At 35.1% G+C, this 18,776-nt stretch overlaps 2 protein-coding genes across 5 annotated transcripts in view; both read left to right on the forward strand.

Moving 5' to 3' along the window:
• Positions 1-87: 87 nt before the first annotated feature.
• Positions 88-18,776, forward strand: part of TRAPPC13 (trafficking protein particle complex subunit 13) — a 36,821-nt gene continuing 18,132 nt past the window's right edge. For all 4 annotated transcript variants that reach the window (XM_012784087.3, XM_020289993.2, XM_012784088.2 and 1 more), the window contains exons 1-4: positions 88-228; positions 13,065-13,133; positions 13,681-13,780; positions 15,475-15,559. In XM_012784087.3, the coding sequence (XP_012639541.1) occupies positions 183-228; positions 13,065-13,133; positions 13,681-13,780; positions 15,475-15,559 (300 nt within the window). In that variant the 5' untranslated portion in view covers positions 88-182. The remainder of the gene's footprint in view (positions 229-13,064; positions 13,134-13,680; positions 13,781-15,474; positions 15,560-18,776) is intronic.
• Positions 141-4,949, forward strand: SHLD3 (shieldin complex subunit 3). The gene is made up of 2 exons (XM_076008054.1): positions 141-228; positions 3,783-4,949. The coding sequence occupies exon 2, from the start codon at positions 3,900-3,902 to the stop codon at positions 4,650-4,652; it is 753 nt and encodes a 250-aa protein (XP_075864169.1). The 5' UTR covers positions 141-228; positions 3,783-3,899; the 3' UTR covers positions 4,653-4,949.

The following is an 18,776-nucleotide window of genomic DNA, read 5'->3' on the forward strand; positions in this document are numbered from 1 at the left end:
AGAAGACATTGGGTCTGTAAAGGACGTGGTAAAAAGAGAATTTAAGGCCCCACCGACAGAGAGAAGCTGTTTAAACTGGGTTTGACGCCCGGTCTTCCCAAACGCGCGCTGTTCAGCTTTCTTCCGGACCGGTTGAACCTTTTGAGCCCCCGTAAGGCAGTGGGTCAAAAGTGCTGGTGAAAATGGAAGTGAATCCCCCCAAGCAGGAGCACCTGCTGGCTCTGAAAGGTAAATTTTCGCGAACCTAGGTTTCCTTATCCTGTTTTCTTCCCTTCTGTCGCTATTTTTCGAAGTTTTGGCCACATAAACCTGTCCTCTGAGAGACAGGCCTGATTTGTCTTAAACACTGTCAGTGCTCGCTCTCCTGCTTTGTCCCTTGGCGCCAAGCAAGAGGAAGCGATTTCTCCTCTTTGCTTTTTAGGTTTAAGAATCGCCTTCCAGAACGAAATAGATACCTGGTAAATTTATACGAAGGTAGTCTCTGTGATGTGTGCTCCTGCAGTCACCAGATTTTAGCCGCCGAAGCTGACGTCCCTGTCCTACCGAGGAGGTCTCTGTGAATGGGGATGAATTATAGCAGATGTCTAAAGTGATTTTTCCTCCTGTCTCTCGCCTCTTCACGTGGCACCGACGAAGTTATCAAGCTTCAGCTTCATCTGTAAAATTAGTTTTGCATATTTTAAGAATACACAAGGATTTAACAATACACAGCACCACGACATATAACTACGACATATAGGTTTGCTAAAACATACTGCAGCTTCTATGTGGGAAATGTGTTCAAAATCTCATGTCAACTTTTACTTTTTGTACGTGGCAATTTTGAGTAGATTTGATGATTTGATAAGGTCATTATTTAGGAAAAACCCAGCAAGACAGATATTTCTGGAATTGCTATTTTCTGAAAACCTTTTATTTGAAATGAATTCAGCTTTATTTCATCTGTTTTCTAGTACCACGAATGCATTTTTTTTATTGAATGCTCTAATATATGGTTAACAGTGCCTTCTTGTACTGAGCTGAGGAAATGCTCAGTAGACATTTTGATTCAGTTGAATTGCACTTACCCTCCTTATTGCATCCATTTTTAGACACTCCATACACTTCCCATTATGATGTAAGCAGCAAACATTCCAGAAGCTAATCAGTCCCATTTGGTAACACGTAACATGTATTCTGATGATTGGAATTAACAAGACTGTCTCTGTGGAACTAAGAAACTTTATAATGTTAAATAACACAGCGATCGGATCTGTAAGCTTAGCCTGAGCAAGTGATCTAGACTAAAATGGATTATTACTCATGGAGAAAAGGGAAAAGAAAAAAAAGAACTAATTGTAATGTTTTTTATCTCCCAATCTCACATCAAGCATGTGGGATAAAAATTATTTATCTCTCATAGCTTAAGCAACTTTTCCCAAATATCCAAGAAGTGATTGAGGCAGTATATCAACACAAGGCCTGCCTCCATCATTCCAAGATGCCATGTTGCACCCCCGTGTTTGAAACAGCATTTTTAAAGATCATTCCTTTACTGACTACTTTGTTTTTTGCCTTTGAGACAGAGTCTCCCTCTGTTGTCTAAGTTAGAGTGCAGTGGCATCATCGTAGCTCACTGGGCTCAAGGGATCCTCCTGCCTCAGCTTCCCAAGTACCTGGGACTGCTGGCAGGTAGCAAGAGGCCTGGCTAATTTTTCTATTTTTAGCAGAGACAAGGTCCCCTCTTGCTCTGGGCTGGTCTCGAACTCCTGAGCTCAAGCAATCCTGCCCTGGCCTCCCAGAGTGCTAGGATTACAGGCATGAGCCACTGCACCTGGCCTTTGCTGACTACTTTGATGAGAATTTGAAATAATTCTATTAGCTGCTAGGTGTGATTTATACAAATTAGAAGCTGTTAAACAAGTTGAATTTCAGTGATAGAGAGACTAACAGCCATTGGGAATTTTGGGGGTTTTGTTAGTCTCTATTTTCCAAAACAGAAGATACCTGGGAAAGAGTATTTAAGCAGCCTAAAATGGCAAGTGAAGTGCTTTAAAAGTCACTGATAATTTTAACTTTATTAAACCTCTTTGGTACCATTCTTCCCCACTGTCCTAATCAATCAAGAATTTCCACAAGTTTTAATTATGTCAATTTAAATAGTTAAATTCAGACAATAATGAAAGCATTCTTAAAGCCATATGTTACAATGTGAAAGTGTAAGGAAGGGAGAAGAAAAAAAATTAACACGTTAATTCTTAAAAGAATGTTATCACATATTTAGATACATATTAAAAATATGGATTCTAAGGATCACAGTCATTTTTGAGAGAGAGCGCCAAATCCTAACCACTAGACCACCAGGGAGCAACATTTTTGAATTTGAGAGTTGTCAAATCTGTTAGTGGACATTAAGAGTAGGTAAAAAGAATTATTAGTTACTTCTTCTGACTCTTCAGAATCAGACAGTGCTTCTATTGTGACATCAGGATGGGAGTTCCCATTCACAGTCATCCTGGCAATAGGCTGTAGTTCTTTAATTATTTGGGGGGAGAAGGGATTCAGCCCCTTATTTTTTTCTAGGATATGAAAGAGCCTGTGTTATGGCTCTTACAGCTTTGGGCCTGGTTGGGAAGCCTAATGTGCAGATCCTAGAAGGCTCCATTCTTGAGCCTATGTACTATATGCTGGAATTTATTATCAATGACTTAATTTGGGGGCAACTTGAAGACTTCTGTGTTTTAAGAAAAAAGAAAAATAAGAGTCTAAACTTCTAGTTCCTCCTCCAAATTGGAATTCAGGAGCCATGGTACTAGAGTCTCAATATTGCTTAATTGTCCCCATTATATCAAGAAGATTTTGTCACAAAACCAGTTACTAAGCTGGTTAAAATGCAAAGTTAAACCATATTCATGTTTTTAGTGTTTACTACTGAGAATGAGATAAAAAGTATTCTTTCCCTATATTTGGTGAAATTCATAAAATTTTAAAGTATAAAATTTTCTTCCATATAGATTTAAATTTAAAATGTTTTTGTTGTCCTCAATTCAGATGTCTCAAATTTTTATTTATTTTTTATCATTATTATTATTTTTTGAGGCAGAGTCTCACTCTGTTGCCCCCGCTAGAGTGCCGTGGCATCAGCCTAGCTCACAGCAACCTCAAACTCCTGGGCTCAAGTGATCCTCCTGCCTCAGCTTCCCAAGTAGCTGGGACTACAGGCATGCGCCACCATGCCCGGCTAATTTTTTCTATATATTTTTAGTTGGCCAATTAATTTGTTTCTGTTTTTTTATTAGAGATGGGGGTCTCGCTCTTGCTCAGACTGGTTGGAACTCCTGACCTCGAGCGATCCGCCCGCCTCAGCCTCCCTGAGTGCTAGGATTATGGGTGTGAGCCACCGTACCCGAGATGTCTCAAATTTTTAAATACTACATTTTTTGTTATCCTCAGATGACTCCATTATTTTAAGAATCAGTAATTTACTCTTTGTTTCTGCTACAGTCTTAGGATTGTTATTACTTAATATATTTATACTTCCTAGTCCTTTATATCTGTTGAATTAAACATGTTGACTACTAAGATGTTTATGCCGGAAGTGATAGGACATCTAATTCAAATCCCTTATTTTGGTGAGAGGAAGGATTTTCAAGTTTGTAAATTACATTCATATTTATCAGTAACACTTTGGTAAAATATCATATTAGGATTGGTTTTTGTATTTTGTTTTTCCTTTTATCCCTGCCTATTTATATGTAGGCTGTCCCTGCCATATCTTATTCTTTGTAATACTTCTACTTTAGGTCCTGTTTCCTCTGATTTGTCAAGAGAGACAGTCTTGTCATAACAAATTACATTCTAGCTCTGAGGAGTTCAACTAAGAATTTTTTCTTCATTAAGAGTAACTGGACTACTACAGAATGACTACAGAAGTAATATTACATTATCGATCATATGAGAGTGATCCCACACAACTGCTAAAAATTGCAGAAAAGGCAATTCAGGACTTTCCTACTCGCCCGCTATCAAGATTTATTCCTTGGTTTCCACATGATGGATCTAAGCTTCCACTCAAACCTAACAAATCACCACCTGTGATTTCTGGAGAGGCAGCTGAAGATGTGAAACAGTATTTAACCATTTCAGAACATGATGTTAAATCACAGAGTTATGATTGCACAGTAGATCTACTGGAGTTTCAACCTAGTTTGAAAAAGCAGTGCCTAATCTGGTCACATACAGTGAATGAACACACTAATTCTGGAAATCTGGATAAACAATCAGAAAAAGGGAAACAGCACAACGGGAGGTCTTGGAGTGTTTCACTTCCTAACAGTACCTGTACAGAAAATGTTTTTCCTTTGTCCAAAAAGTTGCAAGATAGTTTAAAGGCACTAAATTTGCACTCATTTTATAGAGCAAGATGGACAATAGAACACACTATTTGTAACAACCAAACTCTGGAGGACATTTGGGCAAAACTCAATCAAATTATCAGGCACAATGAACTTCCTTCTTGTAATGCTACAATTCAGAGACATTTAGGCCAAATCTGGGTGTTCTGTGATGTTAAGTATTGTGAATATGTGGGAAATCTTCTTAAAGGAAGATTAGCACTTACTGGAAAAATTAATTTATTTGTGCATAAATACGGTGTTATTTTTAGTATGTAATGAATTCCACTGATTGTCAAAAAGAAGAATATTCTCAATGAACTGAGTATAGACTAAAATAAATGAAAGTTTTACTGGTTTTTAAATTTTTAATGACTTTATTTTGTTATTTGACCTTTTCTTAATATAGCCTATTTATTCTTAACATTGTAGAAAAATAATGTGTGGTGATATGTTTGTGTCCCAGGAATGACTAAATATCAGGTGAATTCTTAGGCTTGTTAAGTAAGTCAAGAACTTTCTGGATTCTGCTAATAAAAGCCATCTTTTAAATGAATTGTAATAAAGTATTGCTTATATTGAATTTGTCTTTTTTTAAAATATTATTTTTCTTTTTCTTTATTTCTTTTTTTTCCCATGTTAAATCAATTACAATCAAATTGAATTTGAAGGTAAAATGTTCTTTTCATTTTGTTCTACTACTTTTCCAGTGATTGAATTAGATATTCGTAAATAGTTTGGATTTTGGTGAATCCCTAAAATCTAATTTTACTGTATTTTTTCTTTACTCACCTAAAGCATAGTGATTTCTTAAAAAAATAAAACTCAGAACATTTCTATTGGCAATGCTATTTGAGTGGCATGAATGTAGTTCAAAATGGAAGACCACCCCAGATTCTTAATGCTTTTTCCAAAGATATGTAATAAATAACAATTGTGTTGTTTTGAAACAAAGGTGCAAAAAGTATAATTTGCCTAAGACCATAATGTATCTTTAAGGCTATAATTTGTTTTGAAGGAAAGTTTCAAATGTGGATAAGAGATCAAGTTATTCTCTGTTATAATACAGTCTTAATGATTGTTAATGCTCATTATAGCTTGGATGATTATTGGAGTCAGTTGTAAGCTTCTCATAAGCATAAGTTATAAATTGGGTTTACACATTACACATCACCTCATAGAAATATTCAAAGTGGTTAATAGAATAAAAGTTTTGTAAAAGCATGTATTTAACAAATTTAAATGCCTGCCTATCTTGTGCTAGGTGCTAGGATATAGCAGCAAAGGAGAGAAACATGGACCCTGTCTCACAGAGCTTAGATGGTGTTACTACTATTAAGTCAAAACAGCTCCCTGAGAAAAACTAGTAAGACTGTACTCAGTAGGAAGACAGAGACATGGAGTCCACTAATTTTTAACTAAAGCAATAATCTTTTCCTGATAGGTTTCCACTTTATCCAAACAGTTTTGTTTTTAATTACTTCTGGTACTTTTTTGCTGTCTAAAATGAGACTCCTGTCTAGAAAATAATCATTGTATGCATGAATGCTTCCAAAAGTCATTGACTGAAAAAACACTGGAGGATAGGGAAATTTTCAAAACAACTTATTTAGTAATTCCTTCCTCTTTCACTTCATTAATCTTTTTACTCTTCAATCAAGATTACTAGAGAAACTTCAGTATTGCCGGTGAGTTTGTAAATTTGGTGGATATTAGGCAATCATAAAGAGTGTATTTGATTTTTATTCAGGTCTTATTCATCACAAGGTTGCTAATCAAATGTTAGGTAGTCATAATAAATTTTATGATACAGTTTTATACTTTTGGAATGATTTTACACAGAACTGAAAATATAAGGTACAGTCAGGCATGGAATTCTTATGAGCAGTTTTTTAATCTAAGATTCACAGGTTAAAAAGAGATTTTTTGGGCCAGGCGCAGTGGCTCATGCCTGTAATCCTAGCACTCTGGGAGGCTGAGGTGGGAGGATCACTCAAGGTCAGGAGTTCGAAACCAGCCTGAGCAAGAGCGAGACCCCGTCTCTACTAAAAAATAGAAAGAAATTAATTGGCCAACTAAAAATATATAGAAAAAATTATCTGGGCACAGTGATGCATGCCTGTAGTCCCAGCTACTCAGGAGGCTGGGGCAGAAGGATCACTTGAGCCAAGAAGTTTAAGGTTGCTGTGAGCTAGGCTGATGCCATGGCACTCTAGCCAGGGCAACAGAGTGAGACTCTATCTCAAAAAAAAAGAGCTTCTTTGTTTTCATATGTGGCATATTTAAATTTTTCCAATTTAATATAAATTGCTTCCACCCCTCTGAAAAGCAATGAAATTCCTAAATGGGAAATTCAAGATGGAGTTTTACTTCAAATTGTGCCATAATCTTAATAGAAGAGTCATTTTTCATCTACCTAGACAGTACTCACATAATCAAGGCCTAAGAATTTAAAACCGACTATCATTTCTTTGAAGTCTTTTTAGAGTATTTAAATCTTAGGCCTGATGATTCTAGCACTAGCTAATAGTAAGGCCCAGCAGTATTTCTGGGTCCCTCTCTTAAGTCATAGACATGGAAATAAATTGAGGAAAAGAAGCCTATAGGAAGGTAAATCTGTGAGGGCATTTGGTAAAATGCCATAAGCATTTATTCTTTAGGAAAATAGCAGCAGTACTATAACTTTATTTTTCCCTAATGAGCTGTCTACCTTCAAGTAAGTGTTAAGTCAGATTCAAAGGGAAAAGCTAAGATGTGGAGGGCATCCAAATTTTATTTTTTACTTTTGTCCTGATCCTAGATGAATCTAACTTCATTTGTCAATTTATAAAATAAACTTAAAGACCACTTTTTGATAAATTTCCAAAAATGAGTTTCTGTGTAATGATTTACTTTGACTTAATCTGCTCAAAATGCCAAAATTAATCCCAGGTTTACAAACTTAAATGCTTTCAGGGGCTAGACAAGTAAGGCTGTACAATATGCAAGGACTCTGAACCTGAGGAAGATTCTACCTAATATCTTAATATTATAACCAACAAAAGTGTTATTTCAAGTTGAACTTAGTCAAGTTCACTAGTTTATGACCTCTGGCCTATCTTTTGTCTTAATTTGCTGAAGATTTATAAACATTTTTAAATAAGATTTTGAATCAAAATTTCATAAATGAAATATGTATGTTTTGTGATTTTCACTGATAGTGTCTTTACACATGGTAGTAATTGCAATGTATGCAATGCACTTGACTAAATATCACATATTTTTTCCTTTTAATTTAGGAAGCTGACATGGGTAACATTTTGATCAACTTTTTTAACAGTTAGGACAAAATTATTTAATACCCAGCATTTTTTATAGTTTCTCTGCCAGTTTTTTTAACCTTTTTTTTATAAGTATTAGCTATTTTCAAGCTAACAGTATGTTTAATTTGAGGCCCATTAATTCATTATAAGACAGGAAATACTAAGTTTTAAACTTGTATTACATATTGGCATATTTTGGATTATCATCTAGACAACTACAGTGAAACCTTAGTTGATTTAAAAGTTCAAGGAATGAGATTGTATGTCACTAATGACTTTCTCTCTTTGTGGTTAAGTGTCTGTTTTATAGTAATTTTCTTTTAAGTTCACAAGATGGTAGCATTTCCTACCAACTGTTTCCCCATCCGTTGATTTTTACCCATTTTTGAAAATATGAAGAAAATAAGTACTTTTAATGCCAATTTGGGATCTTTTTAATGGAGAATTGTTCCTTACCCATCTCCCACCATCTCATCCCCTACTAAATCATATGAGTCAGGAAAAACTAAGCTTTACAGGACTTTGTACCTAATAGAAGTTTAAGCCTATAATAGACAAATAATTTGGCTACACATTTGAGTGAATCTAAGGACACTTTTAAAAAAGTATTTCAGGCTTCCCTTGAGAGTGTATTTCCTCTTTTTTTTTTTTTTTTTTAGATTGGTTATTTCTAAAGTTAAAAAGATAATGGGGAAGAAGTAGAAAACATCAATTGGTTTTATTAATAAAAGTGAGCTTAGGGTCTTAGATATTTGATTTGACAGAAACTACCTCCTGTATATCACTTTCAGGGTGCCTTTTTATCTCCTTCAGGTTCTGCTTTTAGTAATTTTAATCTGTTTTCCTAGGTAAAAATAAAAGTGAAGGTTGGAAACACCTCTCCAACCAATTCACCCCTATATCTGGTTAGTACTCTGTTTACTAGAGTCCTACTTTGAATACCCATGGAATGTTTCTGACAAGGCATGACATTCCAAGTTTATGACCTTGGGCTTATAATTAGTATATTAATAATTATACATTAATTATTATAGAGAATTATTTAACAGATAATAGACTCAAATCTACATTCTGTTACTTATCTGCTGTATAATCCTTTGTAAAATTACCCCTTCCAGGCAGTGTTAGTGTCTGTCTGTATAATAGGGATAATAATACCAATCTTGTAGAGTAATCATGAGAATTAAATGTGTTAATACTTGTAAAATGTTTAGCATAATGCCTGGCACTAGCAAACACTCGTAAATACTGGTTGTACAGAGTGACTGAAGAAATTTTAAGATTAGCATTTGTTAACCATTTCAAAAGCTAGCTACTTAATATAACAAGTTGGTTAGTGACTTCAGTTCCTGAAACTTAACATGTTCAAAATAATGCCAGTTAGTTGAGGACTTCAGTGAAGTGCTAATTCTTTCGTTCAGCAAAGATCTGTAGAATATACTATGTACCAAAATATACTATGTACAAAACTGAATGTGGTACATAAGAGCCCAGACCTCATGGAGTTTGGAAAGGAGTGCTATGAATAATAAATAAATACAGTTCATGATAAATATAAGGTACTGTGAAAGAAACAGTCACCTGTTATTTCTTTTGTGAAAAAGGTGACATTTAAGCTGAGACCAGAAGGAACAAGGCACTAAATTTAATATGAACATTGTAGCTAATTAGTGGTTATGTGGTAGATCTTTATAATGCTAGTAAATCCCACATATTATGAATTGACATTTAGGTCTGTAGTCTTTAAATTTTTTTGGTTTTGATTTGAATGAATACTTTTAATAGAACATAAATAGCCATCCGTGATTTGTTTTCTAAAAAATTTTACAAGCTTATATGATTTTTAATTTTATGTTTTTGTATTTATTTTGATGTGATCACATGATAGTTTTTAGAAATAATTGAAAAAGATATTTAAAAATAATTAGAATGTCCTATCCTCAATACACTAGATTTAATAAATATTTACTTTCACTTTTTCTAGTTTTCTGTACCTTAATTTTTGTCTATTTGAATATATGCAATTTATTTTATATTTAAAATGAATTTGTAAGTTAAATTTTCTTTTTCCCAGATAGCTAACCAGTTGTCTTAATAATGAACAATAATTCTCTTTTATGCAGATTTCTTTCGCGGCATTGTTTTTGTTTTTTGGGGTTTTATTGAGACAGAGTCTCAGTCTGTTGTCTGGGTTAGAGTGCCATGGCATCAACCTACCTCACAGCAATCTCAAACTCCTGGACTTAAGCAATCTTGCTGCCTCAGCCTCCCAAGTAGCTGGTACTACAGGCATGCACCACCATGCCCGGCTAATTTTTTCTATATATTTTTAGTTGGCCAATTTATTTCTATTTATAGTAGAGACAGGATTTCACTCTTGCTCAGGCTGGTTTCGAACTCCTGACTCTGAGCAGTCCTCCCACCTCGGCCTCTCAGAGTGCTAGGATTACAAGGCATGAGCCACCAGGCCAGCTGGCATTGTTTTTTTAAAATAAGGAAAAGAAACTAACTGATGTGTCTGTATGGTCTTATATTAATAAGCCAATAAGTTGATTATGAACTTAAAAAATATTTTAATATATATTACATCTAGTTCTTCCTCATTTTTTCCCATTAATTTCCTTAGCTTATTTTCATTTGTTTTTCTAGATAAAATTTAGACAGTTTCTGTCATGTTGCAAACACAAATCTTAGTTTTGGTTGGCATTCTATAAACCTATATATTAACTGATATTTTTATAATTTCTACACAGAATTAATATTACTTAAAGAGGTACATATTGAGCTTCCAGTGACCAGTGATTATAATTGAGAGATAAAACTCATAAAGATCCTTTTGGCATAAAATGATTGTTTCATATTCAAAATGATGCATTTAAACTTGTTTCCCTACCAGGCTGAAATTGGTTAATATTTTGTTCATATTGTTTATAGTGAAGTCACTCAGGATTTTTATTTTAGCATATTACAGGGGTACAAATATTTAGGTTATGTATATTGCTTTTACCCCACCCGAGACAGAGCTTCAATCATGTCTATCCCCCAGGCAGTGCATACCACGCCCATTAGGTGTGCATATACCCATCCCCTACACCCCCCTCCCATCTGCCCAACACCCAATAAATGTTATTACTATATATATACTTAAGTGTCGATGAATGAATACTAATTTGATGGTGAGTACATGTGGTGCTTGTTTTTCCATTCTTGTGATACTTCACTTAGTAGAATGGGTTCCAGCTCTATCCAAGATAATACAAGAGATGCTATAGCAACATTGTTTTTTGTGACTGAGTATAACTCCATAGTATACATATACTACATTTTATTAATCCACTCATGTATTGATGAGCACTTGGGTCTCCACATCTTTGCAATTGTGAATTGTGCTGCTATAAACATAGTGCAGATATCTTTTTTAGAGAATGTCTATTGTTCTTTTGGGTAGATGCCCAGTAATGGGATTGCTGGATCAATGGTAGTTCTACTTGTATCTCTGAGGTATCTACTTGTATTCTCTTTGAGGTATTAGTTTCCACAGAAGTTGTACTAGTTTGCAGTCCCACCAGCAATGTGTGAGTGTTCCTATCTCTCCACATCCATGCCAACTTTTATTGTTTTGGGGCTTTTTGATAAAGGCCATTCTCACGGGAGTTGAGTGATATCTCATTGTGGTTTTGATTTGCATTTCCCTGATGATTAGAGATGTTGAGCATTTTTTTCTTGTTTTTTAGCCATTAGTCTATCTTCTTTTAAAAATTTTCTGTTCACTTTTTCATAGGGTTGTTTGATTTCTTTTCTTGCTGATTTTCCTGAGTTCTATATAGATCTAGTTATCAGCCTTTTATCAGATATGTAACATGCAAATATTTTCTCCCATTTTGTAGGTTCTCTGTTCTTGTGATACTTTCCTTGGCTATGCGAAGCTTTTTAATTTGATCAGGTCCCATTTATTTATTTTATTTTCGGTGTTGCTGTGATTGCCTTTGGGATCTTCTTCATAAATTCTTTGCCTAGACCAACATTATACTAAAAGTGGGGATAAATTGAAAGCATTCCCATTTAGAACTGGAACCAGACAAAGTTGCCCTCTATCACCCCTTCTATTCAACATAGTGCTAGAAGCTATAGCCAGAGCAACAAGACAAGAGAAGGAAATCAAGGGCATCCAATTGGGGACAGAAGAGATCAAACTATTGCTCTTTACTGATGATATGATCTTATATCTAGAAAACCCTAAAGATTCTACCATGAGACTACTAGAATTGATAAATTCAGCAAAGTCTTGGGTTACAAAATCAATGTACAGAAATCAGTAGCATTCCTATATACCAACAACAGTCAAACTGAGAACCAAATCAAAGACTCAATACCCTTCACAATAGCAACAAAGAAAATAAAATACTTGGGAATATATATGACTAAGGAGATAAAAGACCTCTATAGGGAGAACTATGAAGCACTGAGGAAGAAAATAGCACAGGACATTAATAAGTGGAAAACCATACCATGCTCTTGGGTCAGCAGAATCAACATTGTTAAAATGCCTATACTACCCAAAGTGATCTACAGAGTCAATGCAATCCCTGTTAAAATACCAACATCATTTTTCATAGATCTAGAAAAACTAATTCTACACTTCATATGGAACCAGAGAAGACACTCTATAGCAAAAGCAATCTGAAGCAAAAAGAACAAGATGGGAGGCATCAATTTACCAGACTTCAAGCTTTACTACAAGGCTATTGTAACTAAAACAGCATTGTACAGGCACAAGAACATAGACCAATGGAACAGAACTGAGAACCCATATACAAAACCATCCTCATATAGCCATCTAATGTTTGACAACCCAGACAAAAACATACTAGGGAAAAGAATCTGTATTCAATAAATGGTGCTGGAAAAATTGGATACCACATTTGGAAGACTGAAATAGGATCCATACCTTTCACCTCTCACAAAAATCAACTCACGGTGGATAATAGACTTAAACCTAAGGCATAAAACTATAAGAATTCTAGAAGAAAATTTGGGAAAACTCAGAATTTTTTTAAAGCCTTGTACTCCTAAGATTCCTTAAGCTTTAAAATTATTTTATTTTCCAGCTTTTCTATAATGAATGTGTATTATATTTGCATTACTTTTATAATTCATAGGTTGTCAATAAAAGCATAATTATCTCTTTTCTCATATAGAAAATTCTTTCTGTTACATACTAACATTTTTAATAAAGCACTGATGTGTGATAATCTTAGGAAGTATTTAATAGCGTAGGAAGCATTTATATTTTATATTAGTATAAAGTTGATAGATATTCTGGACTTGAGACTATTAGCCCTAAGCAATATTAATGCTTTGTTTTGTTTTTTGCTTTCTTAATCTACAGTGATGCGGCTGACTAAGCCTACTTTATTCACCAATATTCCAGTAACATGTGAAGAGAAAGACTTACCTGGTATGGCATATGCTTTACTCTGTTTGCACTTGGGGAAAAGTTGAAACATGGGTTGCCTACGTTACCTTGTAATAAAGCAAGCTATGCTAACCCTTTGCTAGATTCTTTGTCACCTATTTTTGTACCATGTAAATGGTGACTATCTGAGTAACAGGCCTTACTTAAAATCTATAAGTCAAAATCCTGTTGCTATCCTATGGCAACATAAAACTGTACTTAGTTTAAGTAAAGATACACTTAAAATTGCCTTTATCTTCAAATGTTCCATTAATGAATATATTAGCATTCCCTGTATTTAAAATTATTGGAATTTTCTATAGTATATTTTATATCTCATGACCTACATTTTTCTTTGTTTTTAAAGTGTGCATTCTCTGTGAAATCAGAATTTTCTGACATGTCTTCTAGTAAAATCTAGATTGGATTTTTTAAATATAATTTTTGTCAAGATATTATTTTTTAAAATATCTCCCCCAGCTATTGTTTTATATAAGTAAAATTTATTTAACGAGAGATGTTAGAATTGTATGTTTTTCTTTTGCTGCAGGAGATCTCTTTAACCAACTGATGAGAGATGATCCTTCAACTGTAAATGGTGCAGAAATTTTAATGTTGGGAGAAATGTTGACTTTACCACAAAATTTTGGGTAAGTATGATACATTCACGTAAGAAATGCAACAATACATTAAAGCCATTATGAATCATGTTTTCAAAAAATAACTATGTAATGGGAAAATGCTCATGATTCATTTGAGTGGCAAAGGTTATAAAAATTATACCATGTGATTTTGCCTTTCTTTTATTAAAAAATACACATACCAAAATAAAATGTTAATAGTGATTCCTATGATGATAGGATTTTAGCTTTCTTCTTTAGATCTCATTATATTTTTTAATGGCCATATATTCCTTTTTTTTTTTTGAGACAGAGTCTCACTTTGTTGCCCAAGCTAGAGTGAGTGCCGTGGTGTCAGCCTAGTTCACAGCAACCTCAGACTCCTGGGCTCAAGCAATCCTACTGCGTCAGCCTCCCAAGTAGCTGGGACTACAGGCATGCGCCACCATGCCCGGCTAATTTTTTCTATATATATATTAGTTGGCCAATTAATTTCTTTCTATTTATAGTAGAGATGGGGTCTCGCTCTTGCTCAGACTGGTTTCAAACTCCTGACCCCAAGCAATCCGCCCACCTCAACCTCCCAGAGTGCTAGGATTACAGGCCATATATTCCTTTTAACTAATTTAATCTAAAAGTCTTTTTCAGAAGCAGCTTTTTTATTCAGCTTTATAGCCCTCTCCCAACATGAGTTATCAGACTCATGAGCTAATCAGGAGCTCTAAATTTTTAAATTTCTTGTCTTGTTCTTAGTTATTCTTTTATTCCAGATTATTAATAATGTAGAAGCTGCTGGTTCCACTCTCAAACTTGCAATGCACTCTTTCAGTTCGCAACTGAGACAATTTGAGACAAAAGGAATTTTTCAGGTTTTTTAAAAAAGGTTTACAAAATGTAAAGACATTGACTAGTATCTTGGAAAACCTGGAAATATATTTATGTAAAAAGTATAAAACTATATAAAGTAAAGCCATTGGTCACTTTTATTAGAATAATTTAGGAAATAAATTAATAGTCTGGATGTGGTGGCTCACGCCTATAACCCTAGCACTTTGGGAGGCTAAGAGGGCAGGATTGCTTGAGCTCAGGAGTTGGAGACCAGCCTGAGCAAGAGTGAGACCTTATCTCTATTAAAAATAGAAACATTAGCCAGGAATCATAGCACAAGACTGTAGTCCCAGCTTCTTGGGAGGCTGACGCAGGAGGATTGCTTGAGCCCAGGAGATTGAAGTTGCTGTGAGCTAGACTGATGCCACTGCACTCTACCTGGGGTGACAGAGCAAGATTCTGTCTCAAAAAATTTATATAAAGACAGACAGACAGATTAAAAATACTCCAAGATCAATAACGTGGGTCTCTTCTTGATTCAGGGCATAAGTTATTTCAAAAATTGAAACTTGGCTTTTTCTAACCTATTCAGATACAAATCTTAAGGCTGTTAGCATGGATCCGATTTTAGTGACTGTTATATCTAGGGGGACTGGCATTTTTTGCAACAGTTGAGGGCCAAGATATAGCATGTCTTATACATGACATTTATATTTTGAATTGTTACTAGGTAATGAATGAGCAGGCTGTTGTAAACAAAAGAATGTTAAAGCAGTATTCTACCTGATCTGTATCCTTTAGTAATCTTTCCTCCATTTAAAATTCTTGGTGATACTCGAACACAATATTTATGATACTGAATGGATTTCTACCTAAAAACTTATTTTATTTCACAGGAATATATTTTTGGGAGAGACCTTTTCCAGTTATATCAGTGTTCATAATGATAGCAATCAAGTTGTAAAAGATATATTGGTAAAAGTAAGTAACATTCTTGTTTGGGGTATTTTTTATTTAAAAAAGTTTTTCTATTTATATTATGTTTTTGGTACTTCATTAAGTGCATGTTTGATACAAGAATTTTTAATTAACAAGTATTAATGAATGCCTAAAGGTATAAAAAATACTAAACACAAAAACACTTTTCATTTTCTTTTCTTTTTGGTTTTTTTGTTTTGTTGAGACAGAGTCTCACTCTGTCACCCAGGCCGGAGTGCAGTGTCATTGTCATACCTCAGTGCAACCTCAGACTTAGCTCAAGCAATCCTCCTGCCTCAGCCTCCTGAGTAGCTGGGACTAGAGGTGTGGGCCACTGTCCCTGCTAATTTTTCTATTTTTAGTAGAGACTGAGAGGATTAATGCGTCTAATTCTCTTGCCTTATACATTTTTTGATAATTTTTCCTGGAGGCCTTGGGGATTGTTTCTGTAATTTTCAGAGTTGGTCTTTGGTTGTGATTTTCCTGATACCAAATGGCTCCTTTTAATATGTAGATTCAGATCTTTTGTTTCCCAGAAAGTTTTCATGGATCTTATGTTTAATATTATAGTTCTATTCCATTATTTTGTTCATCATTTTGCAAACTCCAGTTACATGTAAATTAAATCTACTTTGCCTGCTTTCCCTTAGTGTCCCTTAGTAAATTTTGATTCAAATTTATTTTTCCTTGGACGCCTTGTAATTGAGTCTTCATTTCTGATAAGATTTTCATCTTTTCTTCTAATTTCTCTTCTGAGTTTTATAGTATTTTATAGTTTTTTCTCATAGTGTTTTTATATAAATGAAGATTGTTGGTAGCTTTGCAGTCTGTGAAATGAAGCTTGGGGTGTTTTGGCAGTGTGAACAAAGTATGGGTTTTTTTCACTGGGTGGCTTTTGGGGAGCAGGAAAAGTAGTGGAGGAAGAAAGGGTATATGATCTTCAGTTTTTCTCTTTTCTTTTGAAGTGTAGCATCATAAATTTTTCCCTCTTCCTTCTTTTCCTCATTATTGCGGTTTCCAAAAGGGGCCTGTCTTTCTCTCTTCTCCTTACAAGATTGCCTCTTCACAATCGAACATATTGTTAAGTCCCTTTCTTGTATACTGTGCTTTCAACTTCTAGTAATAGACTTTCTAAGTATTTTCACACTTGGGATGGACTTTGTCTTTCTGTCAATGGCTTAGATCATTCTTAGGTCTGGCACTACTCACCTCTTCTCACTTCAGCTCATTTTTTCCTAAATTTCTTTACAAGAGATATGACAAGAGCATGAATCTGGTATTGTCTGCTCACCTATAATTTTAAGTTTGGACATTTGCTGCCTTATATTAATGCAAGGTTTTGTATAGTTGGATTTGTTTTATTTTTATTTTTCTGAGGTTATCTTGGGAGATTCACATTATACTTCAGCTACCCAGAATTCTGCCATCAAAACTTTACTTTTTTATACCTCTTTGAATTTTGGAAAAGATATTGTGAATTTGAGCTTTTTGTTATTCCTTCACTATCATCTTAGTATTGTCTTTGAGAATACAAATTCTTATGTAATCTATCATGTTTAACTGGAAACCATAAGTTTTTTGTATGTTTTTTAATTTAAAAAAATCTCAGCAGTAAGTCTGAAAACCTTAGCGTGCTACCAAAAAGAAAGTGCTCTATAAACAAAAACAGTATAATTGCTGTGCTATAAATAAAAATAGTAAATAACTTTTATGGTCTATACCAATGGTTCTTAAAGTTTAGAAGGCATCAAAATCATCTGGGAGGCTTGTTAAAACACTGATTTCTCAGCCCCATCCCCAGAGTTTCTGCTTCATTTGATCTAGAATGGTGCCCAAGAACTTACTCTGCTAACATGTTCCCAGGTAGTACTTATTCTATTGGTTTGAGAACCATACTCTGAGAACCACTGGTCTAAACTAGTCATTCATTCATTCATTCAACAAATATATATGCCAGACATGATTCTAGATACTAGGGTTATAGCAGGCAACAAAACAGACAATACTTCATTATTCTCTTGAAGCTTATTCTAGATGTTTTTAGATATTTTCTCCCTGTGTGTAAACATGAAGCCCTTGAACCTCTTAACTATAACTCTCTTCTCTCTCTCTCTCTCTCTCTCTCTCTCTCTCTCTCTCTCTCTCTCTCTCTCTCTCTCTCTTTCTTTCTTTCTTTCTTTTTTTGAGTCAGAGTCTCACTGTTGCCCTGGCTACAGTGCATGGCGTCAGCCTAGCTCACAGCAACCTCAAACTCCTGGGCTCAAGCAATCCTTCTACCTCAGCCTCCCGAATAGCTGGGACTACAGGCATGTGCCACCATGCCCGGCTAATTTTTTCTGTATATTTTTAGTTGGCCAATTAATTTCCTTCTATTTATAGTAGAGACAGAGTCTTGCTCTTGCTCAGGCTGGTTTGGAACTCCTTGAGCGATCAGGTCAGGAGGATCGCTCCTGACCTTGAGCGATCCTCCCGCCTTGGCCTCCCAGAGTGCTAGGATTACAGGCATGAGCTACTGCACTGGGCCTAACTCTTTTCTTTTTTAAGAGACAGGGTCTTTACTGTGTTGCCAGGCTGGAGTGGAGTGGCACAATCATAGTTCACTGCAACCTTGAATGCCTGGGCTCAGTCTTCTTGCCTCAGCCTCTCAAATAACTGGGACTATAGGCATGCACCACCATGCCCAGCTAATATTTTTACTTTTTGTAGAAATGGGATCTCACTATGTTGCCCAAGCTGGTCTTGGACTCCTGAGCCCAAGTGATCCTTCCACCTCAGCCTCCCAAAGTGCTGGTGTTACAGGTGTGAGCCACTGTGCCTGGCCCTTAACTATAATTCTTGATGGCCTCTGAAGACATCTTGAGCTTTCACACGTTTCGCTGGCTTTGTTCAACTCATTTGGAATGATTCCCCCTCCCTTCTTTCCTCTCTGCCTATTCAAATCCTACTCATCCAAAAACTGCAGTTATGTTTAAAATGACACATAGGAAAACATATTGGACAGAAAACTAGTATATTTCTTCTTCCACCCCCACCCCGTTCTCTAATTTCAAAAATATTTAAGAAACTTTGAATCTCAGCTTCATTACTTATTAGTTGTATAGACTTTAGAAAGTTGTTACTTTTCTTTGCCTTAGTTTCACTGTCTGGAAAATAGGGATAATACTACTACCTACTTCAGGATTATGGGGATTAAATGAGTAATGTGCTTAAAACAGGGCCT

Source organism: Microcebus murinus, chromosome 11, assembly GCF_040939455.1.
Source record: "Microcebus murinus isolate Inina chromosome 11, M.murinus_Inina_mat1.0, whole genome shotgun sequence".
In the NCBI taxonomy this organism is placed as follows: Eukaryota; Metazoa; Chordata; class Mammalia; order Primates; family Cheirogaleidae; genus Microcebus; species Microcebus murinus.